The 19,743-nt window shown below is 44.6% G+C and overlaps 2 protein-coding genes across 10 annotated transcripts in view; both read right to left on the reverse strand.

The window, feature by feature from the left end:
- The window catches only part of Med15 (mediator complex subunit 15), a 90,672-nt gene extending 71,879 nt beyond the window's left edge, over positions 1-18,793 (reverse strand). For 4 of the 7 annotated variants that reach the window (XM_015500381.2, XM_048785108.1, XM_048785102.1 and 1 more), the window contains exon 1: positions 18,746-18,792. The gene's annotated coding sequence lies outside the window, so the exon portion shown is untranslated. Of the gene's footprint in view, positions 1-18,745 lie in introns of all 7 variants that reach the window. The other 3 variants (XM_048785105.1, XM_048785107.1, XM_048785106.1) reach the window with 2 other exon arrangements.
- LOC107154701 (mediator of RNA polymerase II transcription subunit 15-like) lies at positions 1,398-18,812 on the reverse strand. Of its 3 annotated transcripts, none has more exons than XM_015500383.2 (4): positions 18,658-18,812; positions 15,047-15,134; positions 5,001-5,052; positions 1,398-2,100 (listed from the first exon to the last, which is right to left on the reverse strand). In XM_015500383.2, the coding sequence occupies exons 1-4, from the start codon at positions 18,723-18,725 to the stop codon at positions 2,036-2,038; spliced, it is 273 nt and encodes a 90-aa protein (XP_015355869.1). In that variant the 5' UTR covers positions 18,726-18,812; the 3' UTR covers positions 1,398-2,035. The 3 variants fall into 3 exon arrangements, with proteins under 3 accessions (XP_015355869.1, XP_015355868.1, XP_048641072.1); XM_015500382.1 differs by having other exon boundaries at positions 1,398-2,118; XM_048785115.1 differs by lacking the exon at positions 15,047-15,134 and having other exon boundaries at positions 18,658-18,776.
- Between the last annotated feature and the right edge of the window lie 931 nt (positions 18,813-19,743).

Consider the following 19,743-nt stretch of genomic DNA (forward strand, 5'->3'; position numbering starts at 1 on the left):
CCCCTTGTCTCTTAGCCTTAGGCAGGAAAAGGGTGGGGTGGGAGGGGTGTGACCAAATTCCCCAAAGGAGCCCCTCTTGCCATCAGAGTTTCAGATCTTGCATTGATGTGAAAGCTTTTCACATCTTCAAACTTTTTTGCTATCATTCTCCCAAAATAATTTGTAAAAAATTATACCTAGGTGTGATCAACTTGTCCTGGTTTGCCTGGGATTTTGCAGGTTTTTAGTTCTGAAAGTGCTGAGTTCCTGTAATCACCTCAGCTCCAGGCCAACCAGAATGATTGATCACATTATCTGCACCACCCCACTTGTATATTTTTTAATTGTGATATAATTCACATACCATAGAGTGGTTCTCGATTTTAGGAAATCCTTTTTCTTTTCATATTGAGGATTGAACTCAGGGACATTTTACCACTGAGCTATATCTCTGGTCCCTTTTATTTTGTGACAGGTTCTCACAGAGTTGCTGAGCATCTTGCTGAGATGCTGAGACTGGCCTTGAACTTGAAATCTTCCTGACTCAAACTTTCAATTAGCTGGCTGGGATTATTAACATGCACCACTGTGCGTGGCCAGTTCACCTTTTTTTCTTTTTAATTCACTTTTTTGTGTATTTTTTATTTTAATTAACTGTACATGATAGTAGAATACATTTATGCATTTTGATATATCATACATAGATGGGATATAATTTCTCATTTTTTCTGAGTGTACATGTTGTAGAATCAAATTGATCATACAGTCACATATATACATAAAGTAATAATGTCTGTTTTATTGTACATGCCCTCCCCTTCCTTCCCTTCCTATCCCCACGTACCCTCCCCTTCCCTCCCTTCACTCACTCTACCTAATCTAATGTAACACTATTCTTCTCTAGTGCCTCCTGCCTTATTATGAAATAGCATCCACATATTAGAGAAAACATTCAGCCTTTGGTTTTTTGGGATTGGCATATTTCACTTAGCATGATATTCTCCAGCTTCATCCATTTACTGGCAAATGCCATAATTTCATTCTTCTTTAAAGCTGAGTAATATTCCATTGGGGGGAAAATATCACACACACACACACACACACACCACATTTTCTTTATCCAGTCATCTATTAGACACCTTGGTTGGTTCCATATTTTAGGGATTGTGAATCCAATTTAGAATTTTCAAGTCTATTCACATATTCATAAAGCAGTGTAACTGTTACAATCTTTTGTACATTTTTTTTTCAATACTGGAATGAACCCAGAGCCACTTTGCCACTGAGCTATACACCCAACCTTTTTTTATTTTGAGTTGCTGAGGCTGGCCTTGAACTTGCAATCCTCCTGCCTCAACCTTTTAGTAGCTAGGATTACAGGTGTACACTGAAAGGCGAGTGACTCACCGAGACACAGATTCAACCAAGAGACTTTATTGGGGGGCTGTCCGAAGGGGAAGAAAAGGAGAGGCAGAGAGCAGAGAGAGAAGAGGAGAGCAGAGAGAAATAGACCAGAGAGCAGGGAGAGAGAGAAAGAAGAGGAAGAGGTAAGAGTGGAAGAAGGCAGAGAGCTTGCAAGCTTTGGCTTAAGAAGGGTTGTATAGGTGACATGGCAGGTGCTGATTGGCAGGGTGACTCAGGAATAGCAAGCAGACACTGGGTCCTGTGGGGATTGGTCAAGAAAACCTTCGAATTTGGTGCTCTTTGGCTTGGCGCCCTTTGGAGAGGAGGGGTAGGGGTAAATGATCCCGTGATGTTCTCCTGAGAGGAAACTTAACTTTGGAGGGGGGGTCTTCCAAATACCCAACATTCCTCCCTGTTTGTTTTTGTGTTGGGAGCAGGGCAATGAGATTTTCTGGCTACTTACTGCTGGAGAGGGACCACAAGTGTGAAGGAAGGGAGGGGTGGTTAGGGTGTGGGGACAAGAGAAGCATAGCTGTAAAGGCCAGGGCACTGAAGATGTGAATTTCCTTGGGGCCGAAATCGATGAAAGTTCCTCGAAGCCATAGGTCTTGGGTAGTCTCGATCCAATTTTTGTCCCTGCAAATGGGGGGAATCAGCCAGATGTCCTGTTGGAGGGCTTCCATGGATTCCAAGAAGCAGGTGCACCACGTGATAACCCTAAAACACCAAAGACACCTGAAGGTAAGGAGAAGAGGAGGAAAGAGGAGACAACACTTTAGCTTCTGGCCAGAAGTCCAGTGAGAGGGACTGGCTGAGAAAAGACCAGCGGTCAGGAGGAGGCACACGAAAGCGAATGGGCCTAGAAACCCTGTGTGACAGCCAAGTGAAGTTCCCTAGTCGTGTTTCCGTTTTGTAGCTCCATATTCACGATGGTGAAGTTCCGTCAGCCCTTGGTGAGGCCTTCATGTAAGGGACAGGTTCCTCCAAGTAGCAAGTAGCTAAAAATCCCTGAGGAGAATCTGTTTAAAGGTCTCACTAGATATTTTGTCTGTTTGATCCTGCAGGAATTTTATGATTCATGGTAGAAAATCACAAAACAAGAAAATCCCAATTATTGGGGCCATCTGGGATGCCTGAGGAAGCCGACTTGGTAGGTGTGAGGGAGGTAGATGCCAGGAGGGTGGCAAAAGACACAGGTAGAACTAGAGTGAGGCATGTTGTTGGGAGGGTTTCTCGGGTTGGGGAAGGTCCTCCTTGGGAATGGGGGAAGGAACCCTCAGGTGTGAGATGTGGAGCTTTAAAGGATTCTCAGGAGTGGTGGAGCAGACATATTTGTAGTTAGGAGGATGGTGGACAGTCAGTCTGGGCTCCCTCAGTCAGAGGCGAGGCCAGTTTCAGCCTGGAAATGTGAATCCATGAAGTCAGTTTGCCTGGGACTCCTGTAGATGGGCAGCAGTGGGAGTGCACAAGATAATCCTTAGGGGGCCCTTCCATTTAGGTGTCAGGGTAGGCATGTCACCAGAAGGAGGAGAGAAATATACCCAGTCACCTGGGGTTAAGGGGAAAGAGATGTGTGACACGGAAGGATCATGTAATAGAGTTTCCTGGTGTTTCCAATCTGTGTTTGGATGAAACTAAGAAGGAGGTGACTGAGATGTTCTGGAAGAATGCAGGGTGAAGGAGTCATCACAGATAGTAGGGGTGGGCTTCCATACATCACCTAAAAAGGAATGTTTGAGTTGGCCTTTTGGGGAACGCCCAAAGGCGAAACAGGGTGACTAGGAGAAATTTGACCCAGTGGAGATGTAGTTTGAGGGAGAGCTTGGTGAGGGTCTCCTTTAGGGTGCGGTTAATGTGTTCTACCTTGCCTGAAGAGGTGGGATGATAGCGAATGTGTAGATTCCAGGGAATGTGGAGAGCCTCAGCAATGAGTTGTGTGGTTTGTGAGGTAAACTCGGGCCATTGTCTGATGCCAACAAGGTAGGGACCTCAAATCTTGGGATGACATCTGTGAGCAAAACAAAGGTGACCATGGATTCCCTTTTGTTGGTGGTAGGAAAAGCTTCCCCTCATCCTGGAGGAGGAGATAGAGATACCTCTTGACCCTGGGCATGTGTGTGAAATCCAATTGCCAATCAGATCCTGGAAATTGTCCTCGAGCCTGGTGGGCAGGAAAGGAGCCTGGCCTGAGAAGGGTATTAGGATTGGTTCTTTGACAAATGGTGCAGTTAGTGGTGAGGTCTTATTAAGCCCCTGAACCATAGGTCCTTAATAATGGGCTGTAGGCCCTGAAGACTGCTAGTTGGAAGAGGGTATCAAGATTGACAAGGGAAATGCTGAGGGTCCTTAAGATGAATTCCGACAGGGACACACTGAGCCAGTGTGTGGAATTGTCCCAAACTTGAGGGTTTACCTCCGGAGGGAGAGAAGTAGGGGAGCCTATGGATGTGTGGGTTGCTGCTGCAAGGCTGAGGATAAAAGAAAGGGTGGGATGGAGTGTGATGGAGGTATGAAATTTGGCTAAGATGTCCCTTCCCAATAGGGGAATGGGGCCTTGGGGCATTACCAAAAACTGGCGGGAGAAAGGATAGTGGTAAAACGTACAAGAGAGCTTGGGGGTTTTAAGGGGAAGGATTCTATGTCCCTCTACCCCAACAATGGGGGAACAGGATTGAAACAGTGGGTCACCAAAACTCCCTCAAGACTGAATAAGTGGCCCCTGAGTCTAAAAGGAAGTTAATCAGGCGTCCATCCACCATAATAGTGACCCTGGGCTCCCTGAAAGGTGATGGTGGTCGTAGGGGGAAGGGGAGGGGGGCGGGGGGGGGCGGATAGTTCCAAGGCCCCTTCAGTCGTCTGTTGCCAGCCCCAAAAGATCCAGGGCGGATCTAGCTCCCCTTCGGGGGCCGGGCCAGGCAATCCATGGCCCAGTGACCCCTTAATTGGCATTTAGAGTGTGGATGCATTGGTGACTTGGGATTAGGGTACTCTAACAGGGCCCAGGGCCATCTTGGGTGGTGGGTCTTTGGCCGAAAATGAAGGGGCCCGTGGGGTAGGTCCTCGTAGAACTTGTGCCAGCATCTACTTAAGAACTAGGGCCACTGCCTGGTCAGTCTGAGAGAACAAAAGAATTCCCTAAGTCAGGGGACACAACATGAGGTGAAGGGACCCTCCACAAGGCAGGGAACAAGGGGTGGGGACTTGGAAGGATGACCTAGAAGCTTCAAGTCACAGAAACACACATTTAAATCAGGCCTATATAGGTGAATAAAGCAAACTATTAAGAAGAAAAAGCATCTGTTCCAGGGTAAACTGCTTATTTAAAATTGTCCAGAGTGTAAACAGAGATCAAGTACACAAGTGAAAACAACAGTCCAGTATAGACCACTTTGAGGCCAACATTTCCATGTCAGAATCAGCATTTTTGAGACTCAGGCTCTGGGAGGATGGAGAATTTGGAATCAAATGATATGCAGTGAGGAATTTCCCAGAAGCAGACAAGCTGACACAGATGTTCCAACTCAGACACCGAGATCCACCCAAAGAGCCAACAGATAGCAATAGAATTTGCCTCTCACAGTGATCACAACAAAACAGAAATGTGAAATCTTACTTACAAATATCTCGAAAATGGATAATGAGCCTGGCCACGAGGGAAAGGTATTCGTCCTAAAAGTAAAAACAGGAAGCAGTTTAAATCCAAATGGAGAAGCATAGCCATGTGACTCCCCCATCCCACCCCCTCAACCCTGGCCAACCAGAGGTTCTTCCTTCAAGGCTGCTGGCCTCTGGGGCCAACTGAGATGGCTGCAGTCATTCAGCCCAGCTCAGCCTCCTCTGGAATCCATCTCTCAGAGGAGAGCTGTCAGTGCTCTGCTCTGCTGCTGATAAAAGGCACAAAGAAACAAAGAAAGAAGGGTACAGAGAGCCTTCAAAAGGCAGCTCCTCCAAACAAATGGAAAAATCATTCAGCTGAGAGAGCTGGGAGTCACCTCAAGTCCCTTCTTGTCACAGAGGGCAAAATCAGGTCCAGAGAGGCAAGAAGGTGGCCTAAGGTCAAGGCCTATCAGAAGCAGACGTGTACAGGCCACAACTGTCTTTACACTACTGGTATGGAAGAGCTTTTGATTTTAATGACCAGCCTGTTTCTGCCTTTCCTTGCAGATGTGGTATGTGCACGCAAATCTGCATGAGGTACCCCTGGGCTGTGCCTGCTGGGAATCCATGTTTCACTGCTAGCTACACAGGCAAGGGAGGGAGCAAAATGCTACTCAAAGGTGACAGGTAAAAGCCACTGATTGCCCAGGCCCTATCTAAGCTGCCATATTTCTGGAACTGCCCAGTAGGGCCTGTCTTCCACTAACTGTCCTGTCCTGTGGGCACTCAAGAGTGTTCTGGGGAAATCACTACCGAGAAGGATGTCTGATATAAAATCTTATTTCAGAGAAGCATACTTCTTCTCCATGGAAATATCCATCCTTCTAGCAAGGCAGCCCAGAAGGGGGAAGCCCTTATTCCTATGCTGCTGCACAATCATCCTCCTAAGTCACTGTGGTACTGAGGGTCCACTAGACAGAAGATAGCAGAGAAAAGGGACAAGAAAATAAACATGAATTGGGTGTGGGTTAAAACCTAAAGATACTGTATTTACATCATTATCACTCTTCACCTATTTCCACACTCCACCCTACTGCTATTTTTCAGCTAGGGTAATTAGAACAGGACAACAGGAAGGAGAAAAGGCCCAATGGAAAGAAGCTGGGAGGAATTGCTGAGGAGAAAAAGGTACAAGGAAGCACTGCTGGAACACAGGGAACCTGAGGGGGTTCTGTCAGTACTCTAACTTCTAATGGCCCCAACAATTTCTAGTAGGAAAGACAACATGCCAGGGGTAGAAGGGACCCCCATACATACTCAGTTGCCTACCAATGCCACGTACCTGAAAGACCTGGGAAGTGGAAGCAACAGAAGTGTGGGAGCCAAAGGAAACCCGGGAATGGAAATGAGGCAGTCAGGTCTAGGGGGAGAGAACTTGGAAGTCAGCCAGTCCACATCTGACTTCTCATTAGGGGACTAGACTACCTTGTAGGTCTGCAATACCTTGAAAGAATCTGTTGAGTTTTCTCTATTATCATGAAAGAAAAACAGGTTTACGTAGACTTAAGACATGATAAATGATGCTCAAGAGCATGTCCCCAATGCCTTCTGCACAGAAGCAGAACCTAGTTACACCCACTGCCAGTAGTCAGATAAGTAGACTTTACCATGCTACAGGTAAGTCACCCTGATGGTCAAGAAACTTTCTAATGGATGAAACACATTTTTTATATTCTCCCAAAAGCAAGTCACACAAGAATATGTGGGGCTAAGTCTATGGGTTAGTTCCAGCATCTGACATTACAGTGCTGATCCCCCAGGGCTAGGCTATCTTTTATGCCCCCAGCTGCTTATTTTCTGCTGTGAATGATGGTACCTAACTTATCTCCTACAGGTGAGAATTTTCAGTCCCTGTTCAGACAGAGAGATAATGGTACTCCCTTGCTCCAAAGCACTCAATTTGCCATAATGGCCCCTGAAAAAAAGGGCAAGGGCAGGTAACTACTACCTTATCTTCCTTCCAACTCCTCTGCTCATTATCAAAAATTTAAAGTGACCAGGCTACACCCAAGTCTGTTATTACATGACCATAAACAATAATACCATAAGGGCTGGGGTTGTGGCTCAGTGGTAGAGCACTTGCCTAGCACGTGTGAGGCACTGGGTTTGATCCTCGGCACCATATAAAAATAAATAAATAAAAAGAAGGTATTGTATCAATCTACAACCTCCCCAAAATATTAAAAAAAAATAACTCCATAACAAGAGCAGCCAACACTCAAGACACTCACCCCTGACAAAACTCCTCTAAAGACTACACATATATCGATGCTTTTAAATCCCCCAACCATCTAGTGCTGCTGATATGTCCAGATCAGAGAAAATGAAAGCATTAAAAAAAAAAAAGCTTGATGGCTGGGATTGTGGTAGAGCGCTAGCCTCACATCTGTTAGGGCACAGGGTTTGATTCTCAGCACCGCATATAAATAAATGAGTAAAATAAAAGTCAATCCACATTAAAAAAAATATATATATTTTTTTAAAAAAAAGGCATCTGAGAAGGTAGCCTAGTGGTAGAGCATGTACTTAACATGTGTGAGGCTCCAAGTTTGATCCCTGGCACACCACAAACACACACATACAAGCTTAAGACTCTGAACATATGCTTGATGTATGCAAGTCTTGCTTGTTCTCTCCCCCTAGACCTGTCTGCCTCATTTCCATTCCCAGGTTTCCTTTGGCTCCTACACTTCTATTGCTTCCACTTACCAGGAAGGCTCAAAAATATGCAATGGAGTGAGCCTCAGAGACAGTGGGAGAAGTTTGCACACTCCTTATAAAATACCATCAACTATGTACTCTGTTACTAAATGCTGCCTTTTGTATAAGACCTGGGAAGTCCAAATCACTTAAATCTGTCAAAAAAAAAATACTGGAAGAATAAACCAAAATCATGGGTTAAAAAAGGAAGATGAGCCTTTTCCAAACCTACTGGTCTTTGCCATGAAAACATGTAAATCTTTCACCACGGAAAAGATAAAACAAAGTGGTGGCATATACCTATAATCCCAGCAGCTCAGGAGGCTGAGACAGGAGGATCCCAAGTTCAAAGCCAGCCTCAGCAACTTAACCCTAAACAACTCAGTGAGACTCTGTCTCTAAACAGAATATAAAAAAGTTCTGAGGATGTGGCTGAGTGGTCATATACCCCTGAGTTCAATTGTTGGTACCCCCCCAAAAAGGAAAAAGAAAACAGCACAATTCCCCCCAAATTCAAAATCAACCAAAACAAATGAGTTAACTATCAAGTCAGTGGTAGAAACATACAGGGTAAAGAATTCCGTTGAGTAGCCTTTTTTAAAAAAAGGGAACAAAAAACCTAAACATGCTACAAGGAGTACATTTTAAAGGACAAAGCTGCAAAATAATCTCAAACTTTTAGTCCACAATTTGTTACTAGTGGTATTAAGCCATTTATTCTGAAACCCTTTGAGAGTAAAGCAAGCAATTATGCTAATGATATTGAAAAACAAGATGTTCATAGTAACAGAAAAGACATGGTTTAAAACCAAAGTAAAAATCCTGCAAAAGAAATCTGAATTGGAAACATCACTTTAATAATACCTGGCTTTTTTTTTTCCCCCTTTTAATTTTGAAACAGGGTCTATGAAGTTGCTGAGGCTAGCCACAAATTTGCAATCTTCCTGCTTCAGCCTCCCGAATTGCTGGGATTACAGGTATGCACCACCACACCTGACTTATGGGGCATTTCTGTTATTTCAAAAACATGTATTTCTTAGTTCTATTCACAAAAAGGCCCAAAAGCAATGAGCAGAGCTGAGTCCACAATTGCATGCACTGAATGGCATTTTACCCTCAAAAAAGGATTCAGGGATCCTTAGAGGAACACGTAATCCCAGGGCCTAAATACCAGCAAGCTAGAAAAGACTAAAAGGGTTATGTAAGGAGCCCTAAGAGTGCAGGGGGCATGGGAGCTACCACTGAAGGAGGACAGGACCATCAATGCAAACTACTACAATGAACTGAAATACACCAAATACACATCCCTGAAGTTAAAACGTTGCTCAAAGAAGAGAACCCATCTGTGGCCCCCTGAGGACACTCTTTGCCCTGGAAGGAATAATTACAGCATTCCTGGTGGTCTAGAACAAGTAATATTAAAAAAAAAAAAAAAAAATTCCTCCCTGATGACAGAAAATGCTTCTTTGACAGAAAAACTTCCATGTGATAAATATGGAAGTGCCAGAATTAAAGACAGTTACCATTTTGCAATCCTTAATTAAACAATAGAATTATTGGATAATGGAGAACTTTACTAGGAGTCAGGCTGCCACCCCTCTAAACCCCCAACAACTGTGCCTCACTGAAGCTCAAGTCACCCAGAAATATCAGAAAAGGTCACCCTGGGTCCATTCTTGCTAACAAGACTATACCCCTCTGTTCTTTCAATCTAGCACCCAGTTCACAACGAGGGGGCAGGCAGGAGTGAGCAAGGCATCAGGGACCAAGCAGAAGACTGCTGGGCTGTTTTTTTTTTTTTTACAGGCTGAGAGAGGCCTGAGGGGAGAACAGACCCTCATTTGGATCCTGATTCATATAAACCAACTGCTAGGAAAAAACTGCTGAGACGTGAACAAGGCCTTTACGTTGACTGAGGTTGGGTTATTGTTAAGTGGGGCCCTGGTGCGTGTCCTGTGTGGAGAAACTCTCCATTTGTAGGGATACAACACCATGAAAGCTGAGACCTGCCTTGAACAATTCAAGAGAGACCCAGACAGGCCAAACTGCAACAACTTCAGGCTCCACGAGTCTGGACATTTATGTCTCTGAAAGTTTTCCTAATACATTTAAAAATGTGTCAAACCTCAGAGGGAATTCTCATCCAAGGCAGCCCCAACAACATCCCTTACCCTTACCCACTCAAGGAAACCACGCTGCCTTGACCTTGCTACCAAGGACAGATAGACACATTCTCTACAACTTTCACTGATTCCATTTTTAAAAATATAGAAGTTTTAGCTGGGCATGATGACACATGCCTGTAATCCCACAAGTTTGGAGGCAGAGGCATGAGGATCATAAGTTCAAACTCAGCCTCAAAGCCAACCTCAGCAACTTAGCAAGGCTCTGAGTAACTTAGTGAGAACCTGTCTCAAAACAAAAACTAAACAAAAATATATATACGTGTGTGTGTTATACACACACACACACACAGAAATATAATCGTTTTATTAAAATATAATTCACTTTCCATAAAGTCTACCCATTTAATGTATACCATTCAGTAGTTTAATATATATGTATTTATTTATTTGTAGTCGGACTCAATACCTTTATTTTATTTATTTATTTTTAAGTGGTGCTGGGGATCGAACCCAGGGCCTCGAATATGCTAGAGAAGTGCTCTACCTCTGAGCCACAACCTCAGCCCCATCAGTAGGCAATCACTAGTCAACTTTCCATCTTTAGTGGGCGAAATAATAGGCCCCAATATACCAGGTCTGATCCCCTGGAACCCTGTAAGTGTTTCCTTATTTGAGAAAGGGTTTTTGCAGATGTGCTTAACGATCTTGAGAAAGGGGAGCGCACTTAACTGCAATCATAAAACCTCATGATGCGGCGGCAGAAAGGAATTTCACACTCAGAGAAGAAGGTGATGTTAAGATAGAGCAGAGAGACATTTTACCATATGATGCTGAGTCTTGAAGCCTGCCATGACACATTCATATACCAAGAGACACCAGCAGCTACCAACTACTGGAAGATGAAAGGAAAATCGTCCCTGAGAGCCTTAGAGGGAATACAGACCTACCAACATGGTGATTTCTGACCAGTGATATTCATTTTTAGACTTTTGGACTTTAAAATAAGAGAAACTAGATTTGTTCAAATTACGTATGTATGCATTCATTTATTTATTTACTTTTTTATGACATGGTTTCCTGATAGGAATGGGGATGTAGCTCAGTGATAAAGCAGCCTTGAGCTCAATTCCTAGCACTGCAAAGAATAAAACAAAAAAAAACCAAAAAACCCAACAAAGAGAACAAGAGAGAATCAAAGTATGCACAAGTCAACAAACGAGCTAAGCATCATGCATCCTTTGACTTGCCCTGTACTTGTTTTTTTTCCACAGGTAAATTAGGGAGAATGTGCTCTCTAGATGTTTGTAAAATGTTTCTTTAGGGCCTGGATACATTCATACATACAGCTCCTGAAAACTGAACAATTAGAATTTAAAATTAGGCTTGTGAACAAATGTTTACTAAAGGCAGTGCAGAAGTCCTGACAGTTATACATTTAGATGAAACTCATCAAAGCAAAGCAACACTGCTAATGGTGATAAGAACACTGGAGACTCCTCATGAACCAGCAGCACCAAGCACAATCCCAAGACTTTCTAGGAGATCTCAACAGTTAAGAAAATGCTCATCTTGGGCTGGGATTATAGCTCAGTGGTAAAGCACTAACCTAGTACATGTGAGACACTGGGTTTGATCCTCAGTACCACATAAAAATAAATAAAAATAAAGACATTGTGCCCATTTATAACTAAAAGGAAAAAGAAAGAAAGAGAGAGAGGGAGGGAGGGGGGGGGGAGGGAATATACCCAATAAGCATCTTTCCATACTGCCCCTTTAGGTGATGACAGGTGCCAGGACCCCTGACTACTAAATCTTCCTGAACTATCAGAAGGCTGCCTGGAATGCATGGAGTTGTTATTATGAACTATGGCCCACCACCCAGGCATGGCTATTTTTGTTTCCTTCAACTCCTTCACAAAGAGGAGTCCCATCCATAAGAATTAAAGTCTTCAAGGATTAAAGTGGGTGTCTGTATGTCTTTTGCTTTGCTGGGTGGGAGTCAATGAGAAACATGGCTAAAAGCGTCCACTCTGACACCAGACCCCTAGGATTACAACCCAGCTCTCCTCTAACCAGCCATATGATATTTTGCGCAGGGCAATTAGCATATGTGTGACTGAATTTCCTTGTATGTTGACTGGGAAAAACAATACTGTACCCACTTTATAGGTGTAAGTGGGGCTCAAAGAGATTCTTATACATGAAGAACTCAGAAGATGGCCTTGCACGGGGACATCACATTGTAATCTGAAGATGAGATCTAGCCATGAAACCTAGAGTGAGCCAATGCCAAGACGGGTAGGGCTTTAACTTGGGGAATGAACACTGGAAGCATGTGTCGACTCTGGAAATTTGGTGAATTCTTCTAGAGAAAAACACTCAAGGATTTCTCTGCCCTGGAGTATACACTAAACTGCCTGAAGTGCTCATTAGTTCTCCAGTACCCTTAGAGAGGCATCTTTGAAACTGCAAGCCTATCAGAATTCCAAGGGAAGGTCATCCTCCTTCTCCGTGACTCACTACCTCAGAGCTCCTCTAGGATCCACAGAGATATCATTATTCCCTAACTTTTCCCCTGCTCCAGAGTCCTACTTTTTAATTTTTTTCACAGCTGTTCTACAGGGTCTCAGGCAGCAGGGGAGGTTAAAGTGTGCCTGAGTTGCAATTTTGACCTGAAGATAAATACAGACGGCAGTGCCCAAGTATGTCTGTCTCTGTGAAAATGACACAGGAATTTTCCTACACTGTTCTCATAAACACTTCTCTTTCAATTAGTCAGAGCCTCCTTTATAAATTAGGGATTTAAAGCCAACTCAAACAAAGCAAATGGACTGGAATCATTAAGGGGCAGCATAAGTAATTCGATATGCAGTAAATGAAAGACTAAGGCAGAGTGAATGGGGATGGTCAGGGGCTGTTGTGTTTGTAGGCACATCCTTTGGGATGGAAGGCTTACTCCTCAGCTGCTAGGAAGGTCTCTGAGGTAGTTTCCATTATAGCTAGGCAATAATCACTGGCCACTGGTCACGCCAAAAGGCAAAGGTGGTTTTCCCAACCCTGAATCTTCACTGGACTTAACACTTCCTGTATGCAGATGCACACCTATAATCTCAAAAATTAGAGAGGCTGAAGCAGAAGAACTGAAGTCTGAGGCCAACCCTGGCAACTTAGTCAGCCTGTTTCAAAATAAAAAGTAAAAGGGCTGGAAGGGCTGGGGATATAGCTCAATGGTAGAGTGCCCTTGGGTGAAATCCCCCTCTCTCTCTTCTCTCTCACACACATACACACAAATTAAATAAATAAATAAATAAAAATCCTATCCACACCTCTGAGGGCTGCCAGCTCCCACTCTTCTTTTTGAAAGCCAGCCACAGTGCTATAATAAAGTCTGAACTCTGCCACTAGAGATACCAGAGTGGAGGCCATACTGGGAAAAGTGACATGCAGTCACCTGAGTGAAGCCTTTATGGACCTTCCAGACTATCCCAGCTACCCTCACTAAGCAACCACATGAGATGTCAGAGAGAAACCCGAACAGTCCAGCTGGGCAATTCCAATTGCTCCTGCTCCTGACTTACAGAATCAGGAGAAACAACTCCCTGCTTTACACTATTAAGTTTTGGAGTTTGTTTGTTATGGATAAACAGTAAACAGTGCTTAACAATCTCTATATTTTTAAAGCTGAGATGGTCAGTTCAATAAGCCTCATCAAAGTTCTTTTAATTATAAGAAAATACAAACTAACAAAATCAGTAAAATATCCCATCCCCAAAATATACAAATAAAAAATTAAAAATTAAAAAAACAAACTATTAAAATGAAAAGACCAACAACCCAATTAAAAAACAGGACAAGGGGGGCTGGGGATGTGGCTCAAGCGGTAGCACGCTCGCCTGGCATGCGTGCGGCCCGGGTTCGATCCTCAGCACCACATACAAACAAAAGATGTTGTGTCCGCCAATAACTAAAAAATAATAAATATTAAAATTCTCTCTCTCTCTCTCTTTAAAATAAATAAATAAATAAATGGAATATACTAATTCTTACTTAAAAAAATAAAAATAAAAAATAAAAATAAATCAGGTACCTGCTATAACATGGTTCAATCATACACACACACAAAATTCTCCATAAATCACTTTTTTTTTTTTTTAAATAGTGCTCTGGATCAAACCTAGGACCTTAGGCATGCTAGGCAAGTGCTTTAACAATTAACTACATGCCAGTCCTGTATGACTACATTTATATGAAAAGTTCAGAATGGGAAAATCCATAGCAACAGAAAGTAGAAAAGTGGTTGCTAATGACTGGGGGGAAAATGAGGTGTGACTGCTAATGGTCACCAAGTTTCTTTTGGAAAAATATTCTAAAATTAGATTACAATGATAGTTCTCATAATTCTGAATATCCTAGGCAATTGAACTGTACACCTTAAACAGGTGAACTGTGGAGTATATGAATTCAATCTCAATAATGCTCTTAAAAGAAAAACAAAATACTTATTACACATGTTCACAACAGAAGCCACCCTGCCCCACCTCAATATGCATGCTCTTGGGGCTTTTCCTTAAACAACTATGTACTCATAAACACACACCACTGTTTCATTTCATTTCATTTCTTCCATTTTGCTTCATTTCTACTAGAAGGGCTCTGCTCTGGGGAGAGCCCATGGAGGAAGCAAGACAATCATATGAAACCCAAGACAAGGGGCCACATTGTAGAAATCCTTCTACCCACTCCACCTATGCTGTCCCAGGGCTCAGATCTTAACCAATATTACCTGCCTCACTTCACAAAAGAGAATAGGTGCACTTCTATATCCATACATTAGAGTCTACAGGGCTCAGGGAGGATCCCTGTTGAGCTGCGGCTCAGGAGAGAATCAGTGCTTACTCCCAGCATTCCCCATTCCATGGGAACAATAGGTTTTGAGGGAGCTCCCTGTAGGATTCATAGGGGCTGGCCACAGATGGAAGATACCAGCAGTGAAGACAAGGGCTGCCCACCCAGTATCCTCCTCATTCCATTGACATAGGAGAATGATGCACACAAAGCCAACCATGTCTGTGATTAATCAGTGAGCAATCAAACAACCCACTCCCTAGGACCCTAGCAGAGAGTTCTCAGAATCTGCAACATCTCACTCTATCAAGGGGCTCCACCCAAGGAGGCCTTACCCGGGTCTTGGCCTTCAGGAATACATGGTTCTCCATATTCTTGCTAGATATACTGTGGCCCACACCAGCTTTCCTCATGGCATCCTCACTGAAACACAAAAGAGACATTTACACACAATAGCAAGTCTTAGCCATCAGGCCCTTCATGGTAGCTGCCCCTGGGAGGACCAGGTGCTGTTCCCAGAATGCAGCCTCACTGAGGTCCCATCAAGATATGAAGGGAGGGATGCTCAACAGAGCAATGACAGAAAGCTTAACAAGGGAGTAAGAGGACAGGGCCATGAGAAAGAAGGAATAGGAAAGGTGGTCACCATGAAGCAAAAGCAAGCCACTGGCATGACGGGAAAGGGGAACTGTTCCTTAGAGACTGCTCACAACCAACACAAAAACAAGCAAGCATTAGACCACTGGGTGGCCAGCCAGTCTCTACTTTCTGCCCTCTGAGTGACCTGGGTGCCTACCCAAACCTGCCACTGAGCACAATGGAACCTCAGTTTCAGAATGTTCCTCTGTAAACTGAAGGGGCCCACAGAAGTCATCTCTCAGTTCCTCCCAAGGAAAGGGTCCCTATGTGGAATAATTCATGTTCTCCAAACATGACCAAAGAGACCCGCCCCAAACTCAAAAGCTTATAGCTGGGGACAGAAGGAGACAGATCACACAAACATGAAAAACATCTTTAAAACACATTTACTAACAGAGGTATAACAAGAGAGGAAATCTTACTAAAGGTTTTATACCACACTGCCACTCCAGGTTATAGAGAATTATAAACATGAGCTAAACTCAGTTTTCCCTTGAATGACAGCATACACTACCCTCCTCCATGCCTGCACACATATGTATGCACACATGCATAACACAAACACACAGAGAAAGAACAGGAATGCATTGCTAGAAAGGAAGAAACACGATAGCAGGCTTGAGCTGGGCATCTATCTCCCAAGAGACACAATGGTATGTTCTGTTCAGTCTGCCTTCTTCCCTGTAGTGTAGGTCTTCTTCCTGCCTGTTTTCCCAGCACTGGACTTGCTAATAAACAAACAAACAAGACTTGTCAGGGCTCTGTGGTCTCACTTGAATGGAATAAATAAACCAGCCCAGTCCATCTGGTGGTTGAAAACACCCTCACCACTCCAAACACAAACAGGGTACTAAAGAATGCACATATGGGGCTGCAGCATCACTCTTGTGATCTCTAAAGAAATCACAGAAAGATGGACTGAGGTTGTGGCTCAGTGGTAGAGCACTGGCGTAGTGCATGGAGGCCCTGGGTTGGATCCTCAGTACTACATATAAATAAATAAATAAATAAACAACTAACTAACTAAAGGTATTGTGTTCAACTAAAACTAAAAAATAAATATTAAAAAAAAAATCACAGAAAGAAAAGGGACTGGGGTTGTGGCTCAGTGGTATTGTGCTTGCCTATCATGTGTGAGGCACTGGGTTCGATCCTCAGCACCACATTAAAAAAATTAATAAATAAAGTTATATTTAAAAAATCACAGAAAGGAGGATTCATGCTAAGAGATGTACAAACCGGTTTTGATGTAAATAAAAAATAAAAGAATGTTGACCCGTTGCATTATTAGATCCTTCATTCAACAAGCATGGTTGAAGTCTCTACCTCTCCTGCTTCCGAAAGCCCGCAGCAGAAACCTGTTGCTGCCAAATGAGGCAGCAACAGGTTCCTGCTTGCAAGGCATCCAGGGGTGGAGCAGAAGCATGAGTGGAAAAGTCCACAGGTTCACAAGAGAAGTGAGTGGAATGATATAAAACTGTAACATGAGAACCAGCCCACATGCAACGCAGGATCAGATTTACAGGCAAGCACAGCAAAGGCACAACACAGGCAAGAGGGCTGGTGAGGACCTGGTGGGCACTGCTGAGGCCAGCATGGCACAGGTTGATCTCAACACCCAAAGGAAACTTTTAATGTTCCCCCAGCCCTGACACTTCTCCAGCCCTCCCTCCTGAGTGGTGATGAGGGTTATCCTTTGAGATTTCACCTAGAAATAACTCAAATGCTTCAATAAAATGCTGTTCAATGATTCTGCAAAGTCTGCAGACCTCTCCAGAGGCTATACTGTGGTGATACCAAGGAGCCACTAACACTACAGTCCCCACTTCTTCCACAGTACTAAGGATTTCCAGAATTCTGCCAGCTTCCTTTCTTCCACACTGCTTCATCCTATCCCCAGTTAGTCATCCAGGATTGTCCACAAGCTTCCCTTTCTCTGGAATCCTGTCTTCAGTTTCTACCCTAAGCAGGCCTTTATAATCTCCTGTCTAATTAAGTCATCCCACAAGGATTTTACAGATAAATGTGATAGGCAGTAATCTAGCAGAGGGGAAAACAGGATGAAGGACAGGTGTGTGTCCCCCAAGAGCTTAATAAAACTCCCCAAACAGCCTAAATGCCTATTTTCTGTTCTTGATTCATTTCCAAGGACTCAGGGGATCTTCCCAACACGACCTGCATTTCACCACCTCAAAGTAGGCCACTTATCAAATACAGGCTAAACTCCTTAGCACAACACTCCCATCACTATCATGACAGCACTGGATTATCTCATCCATTATCTCCAGGATGTCCTTACTCCTCAACCCTAGAACTCTCAGTCCCAACAAGGTTCTTTATGCAATTAATTTCTCTCATTTCCCCAATCTTCTACTTGGAATGGTAGTATTTCACACTCCTACAAGCCTTGCTAGGACTCAGTTTGTTCATCACCTACTCCACAAGTGTGCTCCTGGTCAGTTAACTGCGACTTTACAAGAAGCCCCTGCAGCACCCACAGCCTAAGGGAGCAAACTGCAAGGAACTGTTTCTCTACTGACAGTTCCATCTCCCAGGGCAGTGGTTGTGTTTCTGGCAATTCTGTGGTGAGCACAACTCTCCAGTAAGCTCAGTTAAAAACTGCTAAATTAAACAAGTACTCAGTGGTGAGGGACTGGAGTTCCGTTGGGAGGAGACACCAACTCCAGTTCTTCACCCGCTCCTCCAGAATCAAAGATCACTTCCTGACAGCCGCTTCCTGCCACCCTTTGGCCAAGTTCCTACTACTCTGACGGGTCATCCTTAGCTTCTCAGTCCCTACCGCCCACAGCTCACACACACACTCTTTCTTCCCCTCCCCATGTATATTACATATACTCCCCTCCCCCCCCCCAAAAAAAATCCTGAAGTGCTTTTCTGGAAGAGAAACCACGAAACGCCTGGTAAAACCACTACGGGCTGCCTCTTTCCCTTTCCGTATCCAGTGTGAACCAAAGCGGGGGAAAGTCCGCACCCAAAGCACACAAATGACGAATGAGAAAACCCAGGACGATGACCCATAAGCCAAGGCTCCATGGTTTGCAGAGTTCCTCCCCAGGAAAGTTAACAAGCAGCCTTACCCGCCAACAAAGGGGGTAACCACCGAGGGCCACGCCCTTGGGCTCACGAAAGTCGTGAGTGCCTTTGTTCTCTAGGTGCCCTGGAGACCCCGCAGTTCCCGGGCCCGAGGTCTAGAACTGGGTCCAGCCTCGGCCTCGGCCTCGCCCACCGCACGGAAAAGGAATGTCCAGCCATCCAGTCCCCGGCCTGGGCCCCGGCCCCTACTCACATTTGACTAACCAGCTTCTGCCGGAAGGCGGCGCTCCGCCAATCGGTCTCCTGCCCCGATACGTCCATGCCGGTAACCTAGTTCCCACAAACTGCGTCTCACCCCTCCTCCGCCGCCGCCGCCGCTGCTGCTGCCGCCTCTACCGTGGAGCCAGGCCCAAACCCGGAAGACGTCCGCCGGTCCTTGGCCGCACCGGAAGTAGCGCAGGATTGTGGGAAATGTAGTCACGCGCAAGGGCCTACAGGAAATGGAGTTCTCCTTACCTGCTGTTAGCTTTCCCAGCCGCTGGCATCAGGGAGTCACGCGCCCTCTCACAGAGCGGCGGTCTTTCGTGGCCTGTACCCTATGTGTCTGGAGCTGGAGAGTGGTTGCTGCGTGCAACTCCTAGTGCTGTCGGTGGAGGGGCTGGCCTTTAACATTTTCTATGACCCTACTGTGTTTTGTCCTCTTAAGTCCTCGAGGTCTGAATCCCTCAGGAGTAGCTAGACAAACTGCTAGTCAGCTGTTTTCAGCAATACCTGGGAGAGGGTGTTTTCTTTTTTTTCTTCTTTTTTGGGGGATCGAACCCAGGGGTACTTTACCACTGAGCTACATTTCCAACCCCTTTTAAAAATATCGAGACAGGGTCTTGCTAAGTTGTCCACGCTGCCCTTGAACTTGTGATCTTCCTGTCTCAGCCTCCCTAGTCTCTACTCCAGAGAGAGGGTGCTTCTTTATCAAATAGGTGTGTGAAAGGTTCTGTTCCCTGCCTTCCTGTGACTGTCAGCATTGCGTCTGGTAACTCACTGAGGAGTGAATTACCAGATACTCTTGTGATGCTTCTTTCCATTGGACCTGTAATCTCAGATTCCACCCATGGCTTTATTTTGTGACCAACCTCGTTTGTTAATTTTCGGAGTCTTTGTAAAGGACGATGGAAAAGCTCCTTAAACTCAACAAGCCAAAACAACTGTTTACCTGTCTGAGATTTTATTAGCAGGACTGTAGCGGCCAGTTGCAGAAGAGAAGGGAGGAGAGAGAGAGGAGAGGGGGGGAGAGAGAGAGGGAGGGGAGAGAGGAGGAGGGGAGAGAGGAGGGGAGGGGAGG

The sequence above is a fragment of the Marmota marmota genome, unplaced genomic scaffold (genome assembly GCF_001458135.2).
Source record: "Marmota marmota marmota unplaced genomic scaffold, marMar, whole genome shotgun sequence".
NCBI lineage: Eukaryota > Metazoa > Chordata > Mammalia > Rodentia > Sciuridae > Marmota > Marmota marmota.

Coding starts and splice junctions, on each gene's coding strand:
- LOC107154701 (XM_048785115.1), bottom strand. CDS start 18,725: ATGGACGTATCGGGGCAGGAGACCGATTGGCGGAGCGCCGCCTTCCGG. Junction 5,053..18,657: donor CAGAAGCTGGTTAGTCAAAT/GTGAGTAGGGGC, acceptor TTTTACTTTTAG/GACGAATACCTTTCCCTCGT. Junction 2,101..5,000: donor TATCCATTTTCGAGATATTT/GTAAGTAAGATT, acceptor TTGGTGTTTTAG/GGTTATCACGTGGTGCACCT.